The 23,447-nt window shown below is 42.1% G+C and overlaps 1 protein-coding gene across 9 annotated transcripts in view; it reads right to left on the bottom strand.

Annotated features, from left to right (window-relative positions):
* The window catches only part of LOC125882957 (NXPE family member 3-like), a 42,583-nt gene that overhangs the window by 5,739 nt on the left and 13,397 nt on the right, over positions 1 to 23,447 (bottom strand). For 8 of the 9 annotated variants that reach the window (XM_049566994.1, XM_049566995.1, XM_049566992.1 and 5 more), the window contains 2 exons: positions 4,849 to 4,979; positions 247 to 684 (listed from right to left, as the gene is read on the bottom strand). In XM_049566994.1, the coding sequence (XP_049422951.1) occupies positions 247 to 684; positions 4,849 to 4,938 (528 nt within the window). In that variant the 5' untranslated portion in view covers positions 4,939 to 4,979. Of the gene's footprint in view, positions 1 to 246; positions 685 to 4,848; positions 4,980 to 10,861; positions 10,970 to 23,447 lie in introns of those variants that run through there. The other variant, XM_049566997.1, reaches the window with a different exon arrangement.

Raw genomic sequence — 23,447 nt, 5'->3', positions numbered from 1 at the left:
GCAAGAAATGAGACCCCGGCTTCATCTGAAATGGAAAAGGCACATTGTTTCTAAAATAACTAAGAACTTGGAGTGGTAAATCTGCCACTGTTTTATTACAAACTGTATACAGTATGTGCTATGTGAGAAGTGAAAGCTAACAGATGTAGCTACAGTAACTACTCTAAAGAGAAGGGGGCTTACTGATCAATCATTTAAAGGACAGATTAAACACCTGCAGTACAACCACATAGTTTTTTGCATCACCTCAACCTGCGCGTCTCCTTCCCAGAGTAGAGAGAATACAGCAGAGTAGCTCCCATTGAGATGATCCACCACTTGCCCAGCAACACCTGCACCAAGCTTTGGGTTGTGCAGCCGGGCAAGTAAGAGGTCCCCCCCATACCTCTTGGGACTACCCTGGAAGTCACACATTTCTATCATAACCTCCAGCTGATCCCCTACATGCCACTGTCCTCCCCTCCTTGGGAGAATGGTGAAGGTGCTGTGAGCTGGATCACTGGTATTCTCCAGGGAAACAGGACCTGGCAAAAGTGGAGTTTCAGGCCAAGCAATGGAGTCCAGTAGGAGGCGTTCCTCCACAGAATCCTCAGTGGAGAGTGGCTGGAAGGCGAAGAAGCTATGATTCTTGGTGAGGTTAATGGAAACTCTCAGGGCAGCAATGGTGGTCACTGCATGGCGAAACTGGCAGGGGGTCAAGAGAGAGATAGTGACTATAAAATGAATCAAACAAATGTGCTGAAAGGAAATGAACTAAATAAAGTACATAGGCTAAGAGAGAAGACCATATGAGTATTTTGGGGGGGGGTAACCACTGTTAAGATTGCCCAAGATTGCCAGAGTTTTTTGTGTGTGTTTCAAGTTCTTGTTCACTAAAAATTCAAGCTATATGTCATTAGCTTAGAAGCACCATAGAGGGTGTTGAACTCCTGGTGGTTATGACCGTGGGAGCTTGTCATAGCTAAAAGATTCATTGAATTTGAATGCATACAGATTTGACTGAACCACACTAAAAGTATAAAACATCAGGGAACATAGGCATAGATTTAGAGGGGTGAGTATATTGGGGGTACATGCAGAGGACACGTCATCCTTGATATTTTGAACATGTCTGTCTGTCCCCCCAACATGAAAGTAGCAGAGGACTTTTATTATTATTTTTTATTTAATTTAATTTATTTTTATTTATGATGATCTTTAAGACATTTCCACTTTAAACTAATGAGGGAAAGGCACAGATAGGTGCTGGCGAGTGTCTAGTGGCCAGGCTTTGCACCATGGGGCAAGAGACACCATGAAGCCTCAGACTTATGGGACCACCACCTGCAGGGACAGGCATCAGGGTCTGGTGTATTGTGTGCTGGGTGGCAGGCAAGAGCAGGGACCCACACATGCTGAACCCTGGCGTCACAGACTGACATAAGGAATGTGGAACTTCACTTCTCTGGTGGGGAAGGAAATGGAGCTGGTGGGGAGGTAGAGGGTACCAACTAGATATAGTTGGGCTCACCTGTACACGTAGCACTGGTTCTGGAGCCAAACTCTTGCAGAGGAGCTGGACTCTTGCCTTTTTCAGTTGCCATGGGTAACAGGGGCAGAGCGAGTTTGGGGATGCTCATGAACCCTCGGCAGAACACTGCTGTGTTGTGTAGTTCTCCCTGAGGAACAAGAGAGTCATTGCGGATAATGTGGTCCTGTTGGCTCCATCACACCATGACCTCCAGTATGCACTGGGGCGGTTTGCAGTTGAGTGCGAAGCAGTCTGGATGAGAGGCAGTACCTCAAAGTCTGGGGCCATGGTTCTCTGCTAGAAAATGGTGGATTTTCTCCTCCGGGTTGGGAAAAAGTAACCGCCCCAAGCAAAGTAGTTCAAGTATCACTATCTTGTTCACAAGTGAGGGTAGAATGGCGTGTGAGATGGATCGGCAGTTTGGCACAGCCCCAGCAGTGATGTGGGCACTGCGCCAGACCGTCATTGTAAAGGGGGAGCTGAGCTGGAAGGTAAAGCTCCTGATTTACTTGTCCATCTATGTTCCAGCCCTCACCTATGGTCATGAACTGTGGGTAATGACCGAAAGAACAAGATTGTGGATACAAGGAGCTGAAATGAGTTTCCTCTGAAGGAGCTCAGACACCTGGAGGGAGCTCAGAAGAGAGACTGCTCCTTCATGTTGAAAGGAGCCAGTTGAGATGGTTCAGGTACAGTACAGGCCAAAAGTTTGGACACACCTTCTCATTCAATGCGTTTTCTTTATTTTCATGACTATTTACATTGTAGATTCTCACTGAAGGCATCAAAACTATGAATGAACACATGTGGAGTTATGTACTTAACAAAAAAAGGTGAAATAACTGAAAACATGTTTTATATTCTAGTTTCTTCAAAATAGCCACCCTTTGCTCTGATTACTGCTTTGCACACTCTTGGCATTCTCTCCATGAGCTTCAAGAGGTAGTCACCTGAAATGGTTTCCACTTCACAGGTGTGCCTTATCAGGGTTAATTAGTGGAATTTCTTGCTTTATCAATGGGGTTGGGACCATCAGTTGTGTTGTGCAGAAGTCAGGTTAATACACAGCCGACAGCCCTATTGGACAACTGTTAAAATTCATATTATGGCAAGAACCAATCAGCTAACTAAAGAAAAACAGTGGCCATCATTACTTTAAGAAATGAAGGTCAGTCAGTCGGAAAATTGCAAAAACTTTAAATGTGTCCCCAAGTGGAGTCTTAAAAACCATCAAAGCGCTACATGAAACTGGCACACATGAGGACCGACCAGGAAAGGAAGACCAGAGTCACCTCTGCTTCTGAGGATAAGTTCATCCGAGTCACCAGCCTCAGAAATCGCAAGTTAACAGCAGCTCAGATCAGAGACCAGATGAATGCCACACAGAGTTCTAGCAGCAGACCCATCTCTAGAACAACTGTTAAGAGGAGACTGCGAATCAGGCCTTCATGGTCAAATAGCTGCTAGGAAACCACTGCTAAGGAGAGGCAACAAGCAGAAGAGATTTGTTTGGGCCAAGAAACACAAGGAATGGACATTAGACCAGTGGAAATCTGTGCTTTGGTCTGATGAGTCCAAATTTGAGATCTTTGGTTCCAACCGCGTGTCTTTGTGAGGCCAGAAAAGGTGAGCGGATGGATTCCACATGCCTGGTTCCCACTGTGAAGCATGGAGGAGGAGGTGTGATGGTGTGGGGTGTTTTGCTGGTGACACTGTTGGGGATTTATTCAAAATTGAAGGCACACTGAACCAGCATGGCTACCACAGCATCCTGCAGCGACATGCCATCCCATCCGGTTTGCGTTTAGTTGGGCGATCATTTATTTTCAACAGGACAATGACCCCAAACACACCTCCAGGCTGTGTAAGGGCTATTTGACCAAGAAGGAGAGTGATGGAGTGCTGCGGCAGATGACCTGGCCTCCACAGTCACGGGACCTGAACCCAATGGAGATGGTTTGGGGTGAGCTGGACCGCAGAGTGAAGGCAAAGGGGCCAACAAGTGCTAAACACCTCTGGGAACTCCTTCAAGACTGTTGGAAAACCATTTCAGGTGACTACCTCTTGAAGCTCATGGAGAGAATGCCAAGAGTGTGCAAAGCAGTAATCAGAGCAAAGGGTGGCTATTTTGAAGAAACTAGAATATAAAACATGTTTTCAGTTATTTCACCTTTTTTTGTTAAGTACATAACTCCACATGTGTTCATTCATAGTTCTGATGCCTTCAGTGAGAATCTACAACGTAAATAGTCATGAAAATAAAGAAAACGCATTGAATGAGAAGGTGTGTCCAAACTTTTGGCCTGTACTGTATGTGATCAGGATGCCTCCTGGGCGCCTCCTGTTAGAAGTTTTGTGGACACATCCAACTGGTAGGAGGCCCTGGGGCAGACCCAGAACACGCTGGAAGGATTATAAGAAGATATACATGATCTATTAATACCTGAGGGGAAATTCAGTCTTTTCAGTCTGTTGGCATACACACAGGCCCAAAATACACACACATGCACAAACAGGACCTACACATGCATGAAATGTAAAGATGTCAGAGTGAGGGGGCTGCCCATGGACAGGCATGGCCTGGGAACCCCTTGGCGTCCTCCCAGGAGGAGCTGGAAAGCACTGCTGGGGAGAGGGGCATCTGGAGGATTCTCCTCAACCTGCTCCCCCGAGACACCGCTCCATATAAGTAGATGAAAATGGATGGATGGATGAATGGATGGATGGATGGATGGATGGATCCCAACCTCCCCTGTTTCAAAAATGTGTGTTTCTCACCCCCCGGTGTTGAAATGAAATCTATACCCTTACCAAAGACCCTCAGTATTTTCACAAACTGATGAGAGAAGTTAGACGACAACTTTAACTAATTTCCCCTGATTAATCATGACAGATCACAGTGAAGGTGAAAGGTGGTGATTCAGTAGGAATATTAAGCTTTGAACACAACAAAAATGATGACAGTAACACACACGGAGTCAAAAGTCATATTTAAAGAGTAATTTATAGTCCAACTGAAATTGCATTTAGTCATCTCTTCAGTGCCCAACATTTTGTGGCCATGACTTGGCTTTTCAAAACACTATACATTTGTGATCTATTTGTTAAGATTTATGTCTTCAGTAGGAATGAATGGGAACCAGTAGGCTGGTCTTGTCACAAAGGTTTAGAACAATGCCAGCCTTAACCTTTAACTATAGAAGCTGCTGCTGTCAGTTAGTCAAGATGCAGGATTAAGAGAGAAAATACTTTAAACTCAAATAAGATTTACTTGCAGTGAAGACATTACTGATATTAGGGTCCCCATTCAAGCAGTCCCACCAAAGTCAGGTTCTCACCTTCATGTTTTGTAGCAGAATAATTAAGACAGACACAACCAGCAAGAGGAGGATGATGTTGAACTCCCTTTTACAAACTCTGGTCTTCATGGTTGATGATCAGTCTTGCCAGATAGAACTGTGACCACTTCCTGATGAAATACATCAAAACAGGGGGAGGGTTAAGTGACACCTTGCTATGGTAAAGAACTTGCTATAATTTAAACTCAGTTACAAAATCCTCAAGTAGTGCAGTATGTGTGGCTTTCAATCATTAGAACTAAACCAAATCCAGCCACTCAGGAAATTCCTTCGATCAATCTACGATTAACCATGACCACAACCAAGACAACAGCCTCTATCTCATAGTTGAAAGGCTCTGACACACCAAGCCCTCGGTCGGTTAAAATTGGACCCACGTCAGCCCCCATTGTTTGTTTTTTGGGGCCGATTCAACATCTTGAATCTGCCAGTGGAGCCCGTTGGTGAATGAAATCCCTCTGATTGGCAATTCAGCTCAGTACACACCATGAGAAGAGAAATGGAAGTGAGTACAGTAAACCCAGAGATAAAGCCAAGAGTGAGTGAGACCAAAACAAACTTGTTCAGAAACTGTTTGGAACCATGTGAACTTTGAGCCATTTTAAAGTACGTCCTCACCATGTTTCTTTTCACTTAACCACGGTAACTTTACTTGACCAGACCTAACCTCTGTAACTGTACCTTAATTTCGTAACTTTATGTTAAGGATGTAACGTCATTCATGGAGCAGTAATTAACAGGCTATCATATGAATCATTACATTCATGTGCAAATGGTGGGAGAACATGGCTGTTTGCTTTGCAATTAGCAGATGCTGAATTAGGGATGGGAATCGAGAACCGGTTCCTGTTAAGAACCGGTTCCAACTGGTTCAATTCATCGACATCATTGGACTTTATGCTTAACAATTCCCTTATCGATTCTTTTCATTACGCCGAATCTTTACGTCGATGGCGCATGACATGCTCATCGGTCAGCAGCACGTTCAGCAACAAAGAAGACGTAATGGCGGGGAGACACAAGCAGTCGAAAGCAAGGCTTCACTTCATCAAAAAAGACTAACAGTGCGACGTGCAATTTATGCAGCACCATAATTACATGCAAGGGCGGAAACATCACCAGCTAGGCCTGAACGATATATCTTCTAAGCATCGCCATCGTGATTGTCTGTGTGTGTGTGTGTGTGCACATCGGGGCCTAACTTTGCCATGCGCGATACAGAGACCATGTAGAGACAGAAATAACACGCCGTTGTGTAAACAATATAAGCCATCACGTTATAAGGTGAAACGTTTCACTGTATAACATGGTAATTAGTATGTTATCTTATTATATGAAGCATCCGTCGCACAAAATAATATAGCTTTAGTTTATGAAGAGATAAGACGGAGCCCTCTCCTCTCCTCCATTGTACTCACAAGTGTTTGAATTGACCTGGATATGAAGCGTCTGTAGCGCCAAATAATATAAGGATAGTCTCTAAAGAGCTAAGATGGAGAAAAAAAAGAAAAAAAAAAAGAAAAAATAGTTGCATATAGGGGAAACACTGAAAGAGATGGTGGTGCCTATTTTCAGCACATTTTATGCTGTTGCATTCAAAGCAATATCAGCCTAATAATTCCAGAATGATTCATGATTCATGATTCCACGTATGTCCTGTCCCATGTTAATGATAGCACAACGCCTTCAATGACAGATTCTGTAACGTTATTTGATGTAGCTGTACAAATATTCTTTCATTTGTTCCATTTTAGATGATAGCGGTGGACCAATTTCATATTTGTTTGTTTCTTACACAAGCACTTATCTCTTGTTTAGAATAGAAACTCAATAAAATTTGTGTTGTTGACACCGAAAACCTGTAAGGTCTACTTTTTCTACACAGAAAATTCACAGGAGGAATCAATAAGGAAATGGATAAAGAATCGGATTGATAAGCAGAATTGATAATGGCATTGATATCAATAAAATCCTATCAATTCCCATCCCTATGCTGAATGTTTGGCAGATGTAAACAAATGAAATAGTCAAACTAGTGTGTCCATTGTTTACTGTCAAATTAGGTCTATTGAGAGATAGGAAAATTCCTTTGTAATCCCATAAAAAAAGGTTTTTTTTGCACATTTGTAGCTTGGTTAGGAGGAACATCAGATTTGAGCTCTGAGGACAGTGAGAGGTCAAATCCAAGGTGGCTGCCAATCATCATTCCAAAGGGGAAACCGGAACAACGTGTTGATGCTAGTTAACTAGTTAGCACATTAACAACACAATCTAATGTCGAAAGAACAAAGCATATTTACTGTGTGCCAGTAACAGCAACACAAACCATCAGGAAACATTTCTGCTGAAGAGCTAAATGGCTAAAGAAAGACAGTCTTACTTCATATAACAAAATTGTTTCGGTCTCACTCCCTTTCCATTTTAGCTCTTTGTTTACTTTCCTCACTTCTGTGTTTCTTCTCGTGCACCGAGCTGAATTGTCAATCAGTGATTTCTCCACTTTCGCCAACGTTGATTAAATATGCTGAATCCGTGGAAAAAAAGCTAACTAGTGCCGGCGAGGGCCAACAATGCGAGACACACTGCACCGACAATAGCAGGAGATGCTCACCAACGGCCCAACTTTGACCGACAGCCGACCGTCAGCTAGGTGTGTCAGGGCCTTAATGTTCAATGGTCTAATTTGGGAAATAAACAGTTTAGAAAAAATATTTCAGGTGTCATTTCAAGCTAAACTGGGGATGCCCATTCATGTGGTGATACTTCTGAGATGACCAGAATTAAAAAAAATGCACTTAAGTCAAGGTCAAAGTAAACATTTACCAAGAAATAAGCAATCAATTGAAATTTGCAAAAGAATACCTAATGGCGTCACTGTGGTGAATTTAGTTGCATAATTTCACTGTACATATCTGGATAATCAATTAATCTGTGCAGTTTTGAGTAAGTGCGATATTTGAGATGAATGTTTATCAGTCCATTTTTCTGGATATAACCACTGTTGTAATGCAGGGTCTTTTTTTAAATATATATTAAACACACATTAAATAACATACAATTACTCATAGCGGAAACATGCATATAATACAATATAAATAAAAGAGATGAAGAAAAAAACACAAAATTAAATATGTGAATGTGAATCCTCTCTCTGCCTCTGTTGGCAAACAAAGGTGAACACAGTTAACCGGCAGGTGTAGAGGGAGAGGCTGAGGGTGCTGGAGCACCTGCCCCTTTGTCTCTTGATGTGCCCTTTTGTCAAGGTGGTTATTTTTTGTTTGTTTTTTTCTTTTGTGAAAGCCTGACCCTGACCTCTGTCAAGAAGAACAATTAACCATGAAATTTAGCAATAAATAAAATGACCTGGCTGTTGTCAGTCAGATTACATCACGTGATGATCTTTCACTTGCAGCAGATTAAAGATCACCTGTGATGTGCCCTCCGTTGGATGGGTTTAGCAGGATATAGCAGTTTACTCTTCCGCAAGCTCTGTGACAGCTCAGCCCCACTCGGCCTGAGGGCATGTTCATGAGTTTTCCACGATGGAGGGTGAGTTATGTTAGTTTTGTAAAAACAATGCAGATAACTACTTTAAATTTTCCCTATCCAGTTATGCTGACATTAGAATATCATAACATGTGCCCCACGTCACGTGCAAGGAAAATATTGGATGAATTTTATTGTCTTTTTAACTAATTAAACTAAAATTAATCTGACACTAACAGGTTTCCTTTGAAAACAAGTTAGTGTTGAATATTGAGTGCTTGGTAGTGTTAGGTCTTTTTAAGTAATTTTTAAGGGATCCCATCTTGTCAATATTTGTTCAATGTATACTCGGCAAGTGAGTGTACAAGAGTTGAGAGTCAGTCTGTCAGCATGGCAAAGCACCTTGTAGAAGACCTGCCAAGGTACACTGGCAAACAATATAATATACAGTATAGTAAGGCTTTTTGTCCTTTTTAGTTTACATACTTTGATATCTGATCAGAAATTCAAACCTACAGGTTTATGACTGTATTTGAAATAGTTGCAAGTAAACCAAGGGAAAAAACTAGCACAGAATTGTATTGTGACACTCTCTTATATTGCAGCCCAAGGATGTGATCTGACCCTGTTCAAAATGTACCAAAATCTATGTCAGGTAGAAAAAAGTCTGTAGTGGATTGTTGAAAAAGACAAAAACATGAATTCACCGTCATGTATGCAGATTTTAGACCTGCCTTTTTTCAAATTAAATAAATGGATTATATTTTTGTTAAGACTCTTACAGATGGGTGAAATGCTGCAGCACTGTTATGTTATTACTATAATAAAGTACTAATAGTTACTTTGATGACATGTTTTAACAAACATTAATACTGTATATCCACATAATGAGACCCATGCGTTGCAACATGGTGGTCTACTGCCTCTGATGATTGCATCAACTGAAATGTGGCTTGGTGAGGAGTTCCCAAACTTTTCCATGCTAAGGACCCTCAAATAGCTGGAGCAGAAACATTTCGGTGTGGAACCATAAAAATAAAATGAATTTTGTGTCTGTGTGTGAAACCCTATGCCATGACCACCCGAGAAAAGGTATCCTAAGTAAGGTAAGAGGAAGGTAGAGTATGGTAGGTAGAGAATAATACACAAACTTCCCCTAGAAATATCCACTTGCGCTTGGTTGTGCTTGTTCACGTTTAGGCTAGCGGTGTCCCAAAACAGAATTGAGGTAGTGGAAGTGGTTTCCAACACTTAAAATTCGCCTTAGATTCCAAGGGAGCCCCGACCCACACTTACAACGAGGTGGGAGATGAAGTCAGCAACTTCGGCAAAAGTTTGGAAAACAGTTTGTTACTGTACGATCAGAATGTAGGTTATACAATCAACAGATGGTCACTAGCGTAAACTCATCAGCAACTCAGTTGAGCACAGCATCAAAAATATTTAAACAAATCAACTTACTGAACAAAATCGATCAGAACTACAAGACGTTGTAGGCGCCTCCTGTTTTCAGCATTTCTTCTCCATTGATTCATCAGACAGAGAAGAATAAACATAGCACACGCCACAACACAAGCACTGGAGCCAACATTTTCAAACCTGAATGACTACCGCTGTCTTGCGTCGCTACTACACCTGACGTATGCCTGCACGTCGGCCATGCTGACTTGCATGAAGTGGTGTCCCATTTCTTAGGGAAAGAGCTGTACCCTAATATTTCTCACTTCCCTCATCAAGAGTTATCTCACAAACGAGGGCACTCAATACCAAGTGGAAGATTTAAGGGGTAGAAATGGGACAGGCCCTTTATTTGGTCTGTGATTTGGCAGATGATGGATATTGTCAGTGTCTATATCTAAATATCTTATCCTATCTATCTATCTATCTATCTATCTATACCTATATATATAGGTATCCAACAAGTCCATATTCTCTGCTCTAGTCCATCTACGACTTGTTCCAGTGGCCCATTTCTCATTAGGCTTGCCAAACAACTGACGCAGACCTGACCCAGGCAATGTCCGAGCAGCCGAACATCCAACTCTTGCATTTGCGGTTTTCCTCATCCTGAGAAAGGTAGGGATACAGGGATTAAGAACCTTGACTAAGACCCTGACCAGAATTTGAAACATCATAATTCAAAGTATAATGAATAATAACTTAATAATACACAAGTATGAAGGCATACAGAATATACTAGTCATGTTTTCCTATAATTTGTATATTTGGTCTCACACCTAAAGAAACTGACTGAATTAAAAGCGAGTTGTATACCTGACAGCTGCCTTTGAGTCGAGCCCCCGCCCCTCCCTCTTCAACTTCCACCATGGGGAACACATGCAAATGTAGTCCCTTGCAGAGCAGCCACGTTTCCCTGATCTGCCTCCATAGATAGCCAGGTAACCATAGAGTTTACCTTAAGCCTCAGCATTGTTTATCACTGTTGTGAAATTGAATCACCGTTAAAACATCTCAATACAGCCAGCCCACTGAGGAAATAACTCACCATTAAGCTTAACATCAAGTAAGCTAGCCTGGCGTAAAATCCATTGGTAAAATCACACCCTCTTCCTCCAACATCAACCATCAGATTCACCAACTGTCTGGTGGAAATGGACACAAATGCTGAACTGCTTCCCCACTTCCTTGTGTCGTCATAAACCAAAAGTCAACTTTGAAAAAATGCTTACATGTTCCACGCCACAGCTCTGACAGTTATTTAAAGAGACTGGAAATGTGGTTTGGTGATGTGCAAACATGACATGCGCAAAGACCACAGAGGAGAAGAGGAAGAGTGTGATGCTGCAGCCACTGCACACATCTGTTCTCTTGAATTCTTTAAGAATATCTAATGCTTACTTTGAAGATAATTATTAATTAGTGTGTGACTATCTAAAAAAGAAAGGGGAGGGGAAGCAAATGAGGAAAGGAGAACATACTGAGAGGAGGAGAGCAAAGAAAAGCAGTGGAGAATAAAGTACAGTAAGGAGAACAACGGAGAACAAAATGGGGAGGAGAGAGCAAAACACCGTTAGCCTGAATGTTGCAACTGAACATGGGCCTACTTTGTATTATGAAATGTAGATGATTAGCTGATTATTTCATTTATTCAGAGAACAGTGTTTTACAATTTTGCATAAAGATTTGTTCATTTTGAATGCTTATATGGAGGGTGCACAATGTGGCATTGTTCTGTTTGTTGTTGCCTGTTATGAATACTTGACAAATGTAGACAGTGTATGTGTAGCAGCTTCTTGGTGCACATAGTATAGATATTGAGACACCTCATATGTAGTATCGTATGTACTGAGGCCTCAGGAACCCCTCTGCTGCCGGAAAACAAATAGATACCTCCCGGCATCCTGCATGCATGCTGTACTGTATGTACAAATGTACTGTATGTACATTTGTACATACAGTACATTTGTACATACAGTACATTTGTACTGTATGTACAAATGTACTGTATGTGCTTAAGCCTCAGGAGGGCGATTTTCCTGAGGCCTAACTACAGTCGGATGTGTGTACTGTATGTATGCAGACACATAGGAACCTCCTGGCAGGCCAGGCTTTACGAACATACAGAAAAAATGTTGCCAAGCCTGCAAAACCTGTTTATTGTACAAGTCCTTTTTTTTTTTAACTTGACCACGTGTACCACAGAATGTCACCGTGAAACCCCATTATTTTAGAGAGTTCACAGGACTGCGCAGAAAGACACTCAGCTGCGACGTTTAGATGAGTTTTATTTGTGTGATTGATTATTACGTTACATTTATAGAATTGGCAGTACATAGCGTCACCTTTACATTGTGCATCAGTTACGCAACATCAGATTAATAATGGTCCTGGCTGCTGGTTCTCACTGTGGTCAAGTGAGCAGTCGTTTGAGAGCACCTGCTAAAACCAGCCACCTCTTGGATTTTGATGCTTGTCTGTACAGGTACTTGGAGCGGCCAAAAAGTGCAAAGGAAGGTCTGCATGTAAGCAGTAGTTTCTCACATTTGATATACCAAGTAAAACAACATTATATTGCACATTATATGAAATCTTATTGCAATAATGTTTGACATTATTCTGTTTTTTGTAGTTTTCTTTCTTATAATTTAGAGAAAAGGAGCTCCTGTACAGTTTTGGAGAAATTCAAAGCTGAAATCACCTCAAATTATATTATAACGCATTCATAATTTCCTCATATTATAAATTTCACTTAAAAATCTATAATAGGTTACATGTGATTTTTGAAGGATTCCAGTTCAGGGTGACCCTGACTGCATTCATGTCAAACTTCATTTGGTTTTATCCCACAGCATTTGAGAAATTTAAAAGGAAAGTCGCCTCAATGATATTATAATATTCATAATTTCCTCCTATTTATCATAATCCCCCTCTGAATTCATCTGGTGGGAGACTATGACTATCATATGATGGGGTTTGTTTGAAGATTGCATGTTACATTATGGTTGAGTATGGGTTGCTTTAGTTTAACAGGTTATGCTGTAAATTATTTTGGTGTATAGTGTTTTAAAATATTGTTCCATGTGCTCTTTTTAACTACACGCACCTGCCCCCATACAGATCTGTGCACGACCCTGGGGGTTAAACCTACATTGTTAAAAGCCTGAGGTTATTCTCTTTCTGCACTGTAAAAAATCCACATTTAAAATAATAATAATAATAAAATCCCCTCATAATCACTGAAATATGTCGGCAACACTATTGAATCCACATCACACCGTGTTGTTTTCACATACGCCTGATAGAATAGTGTGCCTTTTTCTGTGCTGGTTGTTTGAATACCTGAGCACACTTTCTTTGTTTGTATATTGTTGGTGATTTGCAAATGTCATCACTGAAATCTTCTACTACTTACTGAATCCAGTTAATCAAATAACTTGCCTCAATGTTCTTCAAAGACATCAGATAAGACGGTGGTCGTCTGCAAATCACTGCTATTACTATGTTGTAAGTCACGCACTTGTAGACTAAACAATTAAAATCTGTACACCTGTAGGGATGCACCGATCCGATATCTGGATCGAATATTGGCCCTGATATCATCAAAATAGATGGATCGGGTATCAGAAAATGCAACCTATGATCCTTTCCCTTTAAATCTATTGCAACGTGAGCTACGTCATACGTCATGGAGCGAAGGAGATAATCTGCTGTGTGCACACTATTTCAACTGCTGTTGCACATTTGTTTATTTTTGTTAAAATTGAATAGTTCATCATTGCATTAATCTGTTTCATCTTGTTTCATTTTATCTTAGGAAAGACCTGTGTAGTCATCAATGCCTGATGCCTCTAGTCTTTTCTCTTCTACATGTAAAGGTATATAGCTTTCTAGGTCAACCATGGTATCAGATCAGCCACAGCATTGGGGTCGGTATCGAAACTGAAGAAGCTGGATTGGTGCATCTCTAGACACTTGGTAGCCTACCGTGAGAGTGCAGCATATCAGACTGTCTGCACTTCACATAGAAACACTACTATGTAGTTGCAAAGAAACCAATGTGGGTTCTTGCTCTTGTGTTGTAAACTTGACAGACTTCTCTCTAACCATTAGCAGGAAGCAAGTCTGGTTCCTGTAACAACAACAGAGATAAAGGGGAACCAATTTTTTTTTCAACCTGGGCCCTATTTTCCAATCTACTTTTGTCTAAATGAGTGATAGGATGTTCTCCAGTACGAAGCTCGGGCTAACCTGCCTATATTAAATAATAGGGCATTCAGACAGCGTCAAACGTTAAATACATTCACTAAAAGTGCTTTTTCTTCACACAGATAGGCTCGTTAGTATAATTATCCGACAACATAACGGAAAGGAGAAACGTCTGTGTTTATCTTTAGCTGGATTTGGACATGTTCCTCTGCCTGTTGCAATTTTAGTGTATGTGCTACCGAAGTAACACTGCTCCCTCTGTCTCCCTGTCCGCTCTCCAGTTTCAATGAGCTCTGTGTCCGTGTACGTCTGTGTACTCCGTGTTCAAATAAATACGGGCAGTCATCAAATTCAAATGGCTCATCCAGATCCAGTTGGTCAAAATCGGGTAAAAATTTAGCCGTGACTACTCCAGAGTAACTCCTCGCATTTGTAACTTCCTGCAACAACTCAAATCTTGTGAGATGTGAGATTTCAGAGCAGAGAGTATTTTGACTTGCCACAATAAACATGTCTGAATTTTTACCCGATTTTAACAAACTGGATCTGGATGGACTGTATTTATTTGAATATGGAGTACACGGACGTACACGGATGCAGAGCTCATTGAAACTGAAGAGGGACGAGGAGAGAGAGGGAGCAGTGTTACTTCAGTAGCACATATACTATTAGGAAAGCGCTCAGAGAGTGCAGACCTCCGCCAAATAGGTGATATTCCCTACAGCCTCACCCCCGAACCCCCCACCCCCCCTTAACGTTAGCTAATCGCTAATGTTGGCTAACGTTAGGTAATCGCTAACGTTTAGCTAACTTTCGTAACGGCAGGAATAAACACACCTGTAGGAAAGAAATAGGCAATGTTGCCGTTTATGGCTGTTTAAAAATGTGCTAGCTCTAGTACCAGCTGAAGATGTCTTAAATGTAATCGCTAACGTTAGCTAATCGCTAACGTTGGCTAATGTTAGCTAATCGCTAACGTGTAGCTAACTTTCACTAACCGCTAATGTAATGTCAATCACTAACGTTATGTGCATGACCAAAACATCAAGTTCGCTTCAACTGATCACCACCAAAATGTTACCATCTGTTCCTTGTCCCATTATCTACCTTTCCTGAAAATTTCATCAAAATCCGTTCATAACTTTTTGAGTTACTTTGCAGACATCAAACAGACAAACAGACCAACTCCGGCAAAAGCATAACCTCCTTGGTGGAGGTAAAAATTGCAACAGGCAGAGGCGCATGTCCGAATCCAGCTAAACACAGACATTCATTTCTCCTTTCCGTTATGTTGTTGGATAATTATACTTACAATCCGAGCCTATCTGCGTGAAAAAAATGCACTTTTAGTGTATTTATTTTGACGTTGTTTGATGCTGTCTGAGTGCCCTATTATTTAATATAGCATGCACTCATGGGCTGCAGGCAGGTCAGCCCAAGCTTTGTACTGGAGAAATGTCAAATACTGAACATCCTATCACTCATTTAGACAAAAGTAAATCAGAAAATAGGGCAAATGCTGTGAACACATGCTTGAATCTAACAAATAGTGAGTCAAACTGTCTGTGTAAAATGGTTCATTAGACCGATCTAGTAACTCAGTACACACAAAGCAATCACAATCGGCTAAGGTAATACAGGAATATATAGATGATTTTGGGCTTGGCGATGGCTGGAGACTCAAATATCCATCGAAGAGGGAATATACTTTCTTCTCTCCTGTGCATCGCTCATTTTCAAGAATTGACTTTTTTCTCTTAAATAACTCCATTTCACAAAAAATTACCACAAAAATACACCCGATCATTATCAGCGACCATGCACCAATATCACTCAATCTGCAAATAGAAACCACCCATAAACGGCCCCCAACATGGCACTTTAATATCTCTTTACTTAAAGACCCAGACTTGAACAAAATGGTGAGATGGGAGTGGGCAAACTTCCTTGAAGACAATGACTCTCCAAATTTATCTCCATCTTTAATATGGAAAACTGGGAAGGCAGTAATCAGAGGAAAAATTATATCATACTCCTCCTACAAGAAGAAACAGGAATTGCAAGCAGAAAAAAACATTGAGGAAAAAATTAAACAACTAACACAGGAATATGCAAACAATCCAAGTGATCAAGTATGGACCCAATTACAGTGTACAAAATCGCAACTGGACGATATTCTATCAAAGAAAACTGAATTTATCATACAGCAACTAAGATATAATGATTTTGAACACAGTAACAAATCAGGAAAATTTTTGGCTAATCAGCTCCAACGCAATAAAGAAAAATCTCTGATACCAACAATCCAGGGGCCGTCCGGAAATTACACACAATCTCCTCAGGAGATCAATCAGATTTTCTATTCTTTCTACCATAACATATATTCAACAGTAAAAAATCCAAACCCAGAAGATATTCAGGCTTTTCTCGATAACCTAAATTTACCTCAGTTATCCACGGAACACAGAAATATGTTTCGCCCCCCTGACTATTAATGACCTGCAGTGCGCATTAGACAAAATGCCAACAGGTAAGGCTCCAGGTCCAGACGGCTTTCCTGCCGAATTTATAAAACATTTCTGGACAATATTAGCACCACTTTTCATCAGGACAGTGACAGAGATCAAAAAGAATGGAGGTATAAGACCTCACATGAATACAGCAGCAATCAAATTATTACTAAAGCCAGACAAAGACCCCACACTTCCTTCTAGCTACCGTCCTCTATCACTAATCAACAGTGATATCAAAATTATCTCAAAGGCACTTGCTTCTAGACTGGAGAAAATAATCGCATCAATAATTCATAATGATCAAATGGGCTTCATTAATGGCAGACACTCAAGTAATAATGTCAGAAGAGTTCTTAATCTGATAAGTAAAGTACAACGCGTTAATACCAAAGCAATTATTCTGTCACTTGATGCAGAAAAAGCCTTCAAGGTCAACTGGTCCTTCCTATTTGCCACCCTGAGTGGATTTGGCTTTGGAGAGTCATTTATCCAGTGGGTATCAGCCTTATATAATTCCCCTAAGGCCACAGTCACCACCAACGGGATCACATCTAAAAGCTTCATTTTGCAGAGAGGAACCAGACAAGGGTGCCCACTCTCACCTCTACTGTTTGCAATATTCATCGAACCATTGGCCACGGCAGTCCGTCAGAACAGCAAGATCATAGGTATCCATTCCACCAATTCAGAGCATAAAATTAATTTATATGCCGACGACATTTTACTTTATCTACAAGAACCGAAATCGTCTTTACATGAAGTATTTAATCTCATAACAAATTTTTCTAAACTTTCGGACTACTCCATCAACTGGTCCAAATTGACAATACTGCCAATAACGGAGAACTCTTGGAATCCTGCAGACCAAAAATTTTCTCTCCCTGTGGGCAACATAAGATATCTTGGCATAAATATTTCACCCAAACTATCAGACCTGGTCCACCTGAACTTTAGCCCGCTGCTAGATAAGATCTGTAGTGACCTGAAGTGCTGGAATAATCTTCCCATCTCCCTCCTGGGACGAATAGCCACAGTAAAAATGAAAATTCTACCCCAAATTAACTTTTTTTTTTTTCCATGATTCCCTTCACACCCACATCGAAATGGTTCCTGTCATTAGATTCTGCAATTATAAAATTCTACTCAAAGAACAAAACAGCAAAAATTAGCCTAAGCACCCTTCAGAAAAACAAATTGGAAGGGGGACTGGACGCTCCTAACTTTAAACTTTACTATTTAGAACCAGCTACAATACCTATTGAAATGGTTATATCCTAACGAAGACTACAACTCCTGGCTTGAACTAGAACAGGCGGACTGCAACAATATAAAACTCTCTGACCTCCTGTTTATCACCACTACACTCAGACGTCATAACTGTTTTAAGAACCCAATGATTGCTTCCACCTTATCAGCCTAGTGGAAAACACTAGAAATCACAAACTCTCCGATAGAACCTTGCTTGCTCTCTCCAATTTGGCACAACCCGGATTTTGAAATTAACAAAAGACCTCTCCATTTTAGCACATGGGAGATGAAGGGAGTAACTCATCTCCATCACCTTTTCCAAGGCAATATACTTATGACATACACAAACTTATTTCAAACTTTTGAAATAAGAAATGGAAATTTTCTACAATATTTACAATTGATAAAAACAATCAAGAGGAGAATTCCAGTGCCTCAGGACACTTTGCAGCCACCAGAATTTGTCAAACATATTACAAAGCTTTCTCTGGGTAATAAGAAGAACCTTTCTAAGATTTATAAACTACTGTCAAAGACCAGTTCTATACATTTACCAATTTTAAAATGGGAAAAAGAGCTGGGTGTATCACCGGACCCTGACTTCTGGACTCAGATATGCAAAAATACATTTAAGATGACAAGACACACTAATATACAACTTATCCAATTTAAAGTACTCCACAGAACACACATCACCCAACAAAAGATGAATAGAATGGGCTTTAGTCAATCTGACACATGCACTCAGTGTACTCAGAACACTGCTGACACCTACTTTCATGCACTCTGGTTATGTTCACCCGTCCAGCACTTTTGGTCAACAGTCACTCAAAAACTCTCCTCCATTTTGGACTGCAGGATCCCATTATCTCCCAACCTGTGCTTAATTGGTGACCTGATGACAATTGACCTCCCAAACAGCCACTGCAACTCTCTTCTTGTAGCTTTCGCCATTGCCAAGAAAACAATCCTAGTCAATTGGAAAGATAAACAGACCCTCAACATCAACCATTGGCTGAATCTCCTTGTAGAACATATTTCGCTGGAGAAAATATCTGCTGGCCACAGAAACCAATTAACATACTTTACAGAAAAATGGTCACCATTTACTCACTCACTAAACGTATCTGTATAGTGCCACTCAGCCTGTGAGCATATGCCACCTGTACATATAAATATTACAACTCAAGAAAGACTGTTGTGTAATATGTAACGGGTTTCTGTTAATGATGTAACCCCTAATCCCTCTATCTCTCTCACCACAATATACCACAGCGGTTTATCAGAACTCAAGGTCTTAAGCATGTGTTAGGTGCACCTTCTCCCCCTTGAATCCGGGCCTGCTCCCTGGCTCTGTGGGGGATCGCAGGGCCGGGCGGTTTCTCCTGGGGGTGGGTGCGTTTGAACTGCTCGCCCTGTGTGCCTGGGGAGGGTGGGGTCTCCTCATGCTCCCTGGGCCTGGGGTGGCGTGGCCGGCCCCCCTGGGGGGCTGTTTCCACCCCTGGTGGTGCGGGGTGGGTGGGCTCCTCCTCCCCCCCCTTCGCTCCGCTCCCGCCCTTCCCCCTCCCTCCTCCCTCCCCCCTCTCCCCGTCCCTCCCTGCTCCTCTCTCCCGGCCTCGGGCAGGCCCGGGGTCCTCCCCCGGGCTGGGGGGCCTGGTGTGGGGGCTGGGGGCTGCCCGCGGGGGGTGTTCTGGTGCTGCGCAGTGTGGGCCTGCCCGTTTGTGTGCGGCCGGTGGTGGGGGGCGGGTCGGATGGGCTGGGGGTCTGGCTTTGGGTCTGTGGGTTGGCCTGTGCTCCTGCGCGTCGGGGTTCGGGGGGGCTGGGTGGGGCCCGTCGTCCGTGCACCCTGGTGGCGCGCCTCGTCCTTCTGCTGGGGGTCGATTTGCTGCGGGCGGTGTGGCCCAGGTTGGGACCATTGCGGGGGTCTGACGCTGCAGTTGCTTGTGGGGCGGGGTTGGGTGGGGACCTGTTGGGTTTCCTTGGGGCCCGCCTGGCCCGCTGTCCATGGGCGCTGGGGGCCTCGCAGCGCCGGGGTCTGGTTGGCGCCACCTTCTAGCCCCTCTCATCCATCCCTCCAACCCTCGGGCAGGGCCTACACTGGCCTGGCCTCCTAAACCACATTTAGTTCACTCACCACACATTGCACAGTTTTAATGCACCACATACACTCACTCTTCGAGGTGCAGACCACTGATGGATTGGGGGGGCTTCATGATGGGGCAGGCTATGGGACAGTGGTGTCCGGTAGCCCTCCATGCTGCCCCCCGGCCCATCCTTATCTGCTCTCCAATTTTAAAGCACCACATACACCTACATCTTGTGGGACAGATGGGAACAGGTTCCAGGTGCTTATGGCTGCACGGGCTGCAGGACAGCAGTGTGCTGTAGCTATCAGCCTTGCCCCCACCTGTCTCCTATGTCCCTCAATTTTAATGCACTACATCACACTTATGGGCACTGACATTCACATTCACGGTGTAGGGTTAATGTTTCTCCGTCAGGGATCGGAGAATCATAGTAAGAGGGGGGTGGTGGGTTTACACACACTGTAGATATGCATGGCGTGGCTCGTGGGGCCCGGCCCTCCTGGGCTGAGGGTTGGAGCCAGGGAGCCCATTTACAAAATAGTGGTGTTGGTCCGCGTCGGGTGGTGGGTGGGTGGGCCCTCCTGCCCCGCCTATCTGGGGCGTGTCTCTGGCTCTCTGGGGGTGCCGGCCATTGCCGCCCTGGGTCCCTGGGCCTGCGTGGTGTCCTGCAGCCTCTGCGGCTCCCTGGTCTTGGGGTCTGGGCGCTCCTGCGGTCTTGGGGTGCCATACCGCCCCCCTTCCCCCACAGGGCTGGCCCTGGACCCTGGTGATGGTTTTCATAAAAACATTGGGAGGGTTCAAATACACGCATCGGTTCGCAAAGAACCGATGGGATCACTCCAAAGGGGCCCACTTGCGTCTCAAACCTACACACCGCGCTGGCAGCTCTTCTCTACAATCAGGCTTTCCCCCTCCACCAAGACTCTCACATTTTTGGTGTTCAGTATAGACTTCTCTTTTGTTTTTGTTTTTCAGTACAGTATAGTAGACATGTATATGTTTATTTTTGATAATCTGCATGGAGCACAACCACCTCAAGGCCACAATACATCAGCTACACTGCCTGTTTCTCCTCTGTTTTTTTTTTGTTTGATTGTTTATTTGTTTGTTTGTTTTTCCTCCTTCTTCTCCGCATGCACTGTCACTATAAAACTCAGGACTTAACCACCTGCCCCCTCCCCCTTGCTTGTTTCCTTACTTCCCCCTTGACACACTTTGGTGTATCACGGCCCTCTCTGACTCATATTAGGAAGTTTTTCCAATAAAGGCTGTTAGGCTAGTCTCCAGGGAGGGTGGGTGACGGTCACAACCACGCATTATGGGTATAAAATACTTGACTGCAAAATTAACAGTGCATCAATCTTCACAAGAAGCTTACACCCTTTTGTGGTGCTAAGCTATGAAGACCAATGCAGACAAGTTGTGAAAAAAAAAAAACAAAAAACAAACTGTCCGTGTAGTTTCCACAGGAAAACCACAGCATGCACTTTTATCATGTTTCATCTTCACAACTGATGGACACGTCTTCAAAGACTTAAATATGTGATCCTGATGAACTTGAAACAGGCTTAATTCTACATATGCCTGTCCTGCAACTCCATCAATAGCAATTCCTTGTATTTAATGTACTGTCCAAGCCCAAGTCACCTTTACGAGTGACCCTTTCCTCTTGTGAAACAGTAGGTGTAGCGATCACTAAATGGCTGTGGGGATATGCACATTGTTTTGTCCTCTGTGCGCCAACTTGTCATCAAATTGAACATACATTGTTTTTAAAAAAAATATCACCATATGTATGTGTCCCTCTGCCACATACCCCATTAATAGGTCCAGCGATCACATCCACATTTTTATTTAATATTACACTTGCATTTTCTCAAGGAAGCAGCTTTTCAACTTAACATGTAACACACACTTTAGTATGATGTTTCCCTGCTTTCTTATTCCTATTAATTCTTGAGATGTTTTCAGTAATGGCTCCAGATTATGATTACTAACTTGAGCATTTGTTGGAAGTGTGTACAAAGATAAACTGTCTTCACAAGTTTCATGCATCTTTAACAAATCTATGTCACTTGTTTACAGTGGTGTTCCTTTTCAATGTGTCCTTTCTCACGCAGTGCAAACACAGCATCATTCTGCCTAACAGTGTTCAGCTGACTATTTTAAATACGTTGCACCACACGTTAACATCTACTTCGTCAACATACAATGGCTTCCCTTTTACTGGAGGCAACTGGAGAAAAATCTCCCACAGCGACCACACTTACATTACCGAATGGAGGGAAAACATTAAACACCACTTTGTTAGATCTTAAGTGATCTGCAAAAAATATATGACATCAGTTTAAGATCAATCATGGATATTTCATCAACTATTCAAATTTGCTTGCTGATTTGATTACTGTATTTGGCATGCAAACGATTGATCTTGTCCCCACCCAAAGCTATTTAAAGTAATTTCATGTCTTTGCCATTGCTTGATCTATTTTGAACAGTTGAAGCATGTCATTTGCACAGCAATTCAAGTCGAAGCAGTTAACAAAACACAGATGTCCTCAGGTTAATGACACAGTGTCAGCAATAACCTTGATGCCTCATATCATAGCGCTCTAATTAAACAGCTCATTCCTGTCCCTGCACCATTATAAAAACAGGAAACTGGACCATACTTTTACCACAAATCTTGTCTAAGCGCCATTGTCCTATCAGATTTTTCGATCTCTGGCAATCTCATAATATCATCAAATGAATGGGCCTCCCAAAATTAGTTGGAATTGTCATCTTCAATGTTTTTCTGCACTGTTTGGTTCCAAAATTTAATACATTTGAACATCAGTCCCAGACCTCATTTTTCTAATGCAAGCTCCATTTTAATGTGTACATTCAATACTTAAGCGCATTTAATATCATGAAATTACTTTTGATATTCAAGTACAGTAAATATCAGATCCTTTAAGACTTTTACTCAAGTATAATTCTGAGTAAACTGAGCTTCTACCAAAGTCATTTTCTGTTAAAATATCTGTTCATTTACTTTTAAGTATGGCTTTCAGGTACTTCACCACTTCCATCACTGATTACTGATATACGGAATCACACACTAGCCAGACCCTGTTATACAAAGTGTGTCAGTACGCACAATGGGGTTTAATATTCAGCGCTGGACCGGGGGGACAGAGCAAGACATGAACTTATTTTGAAATACTGAAGTACTGAAAATACAGAGAGATAGGTGTATTTCAGGGGACATTTGAAATCAATATCTATTATCCTAATGTGTTTAACTGTAAAAAAAAAAAAAAAAAGCCAACAGAAGACTATTGGTATCATGTGGGAGTTTAAGGAATGATGAAGAAATGGAATGGGAAAAAACAAACACAAAAGGGACATATACTTTCACACCCACAGTCCATATCTCATATCCTTTTACATGCTCAGGGTCAGAAACACAAAATTGTACTCTGTAATCGAAAACTGACACAGTCAGGGCAGATAAGGTGTCTGTATTTAAATCTTTTTCAAGTTTATCAAGTTTCAGCTAACCACAGGCAAGTTCATTTAATGAACTCCAAAG

The sequence above is a fragment of the Epinephelus fuscoguttatus genome, linkage group LG22 (assembly GCF_011397635.1).
Source record: "Epinephelus fuscoguttatus linkage group LG22, E.fuscoguttatus.final_Chr_v1".
Lineage (NCBI taxonomy): Eukaryota > Metazoa > Chordata > Actinopteri > Perciformes > Serranidae > Epinephelus > Epinephelus fuscoguttatus.
This window is presented reverse-complemented; position numbering and strand designations above follow the sequence as displayed.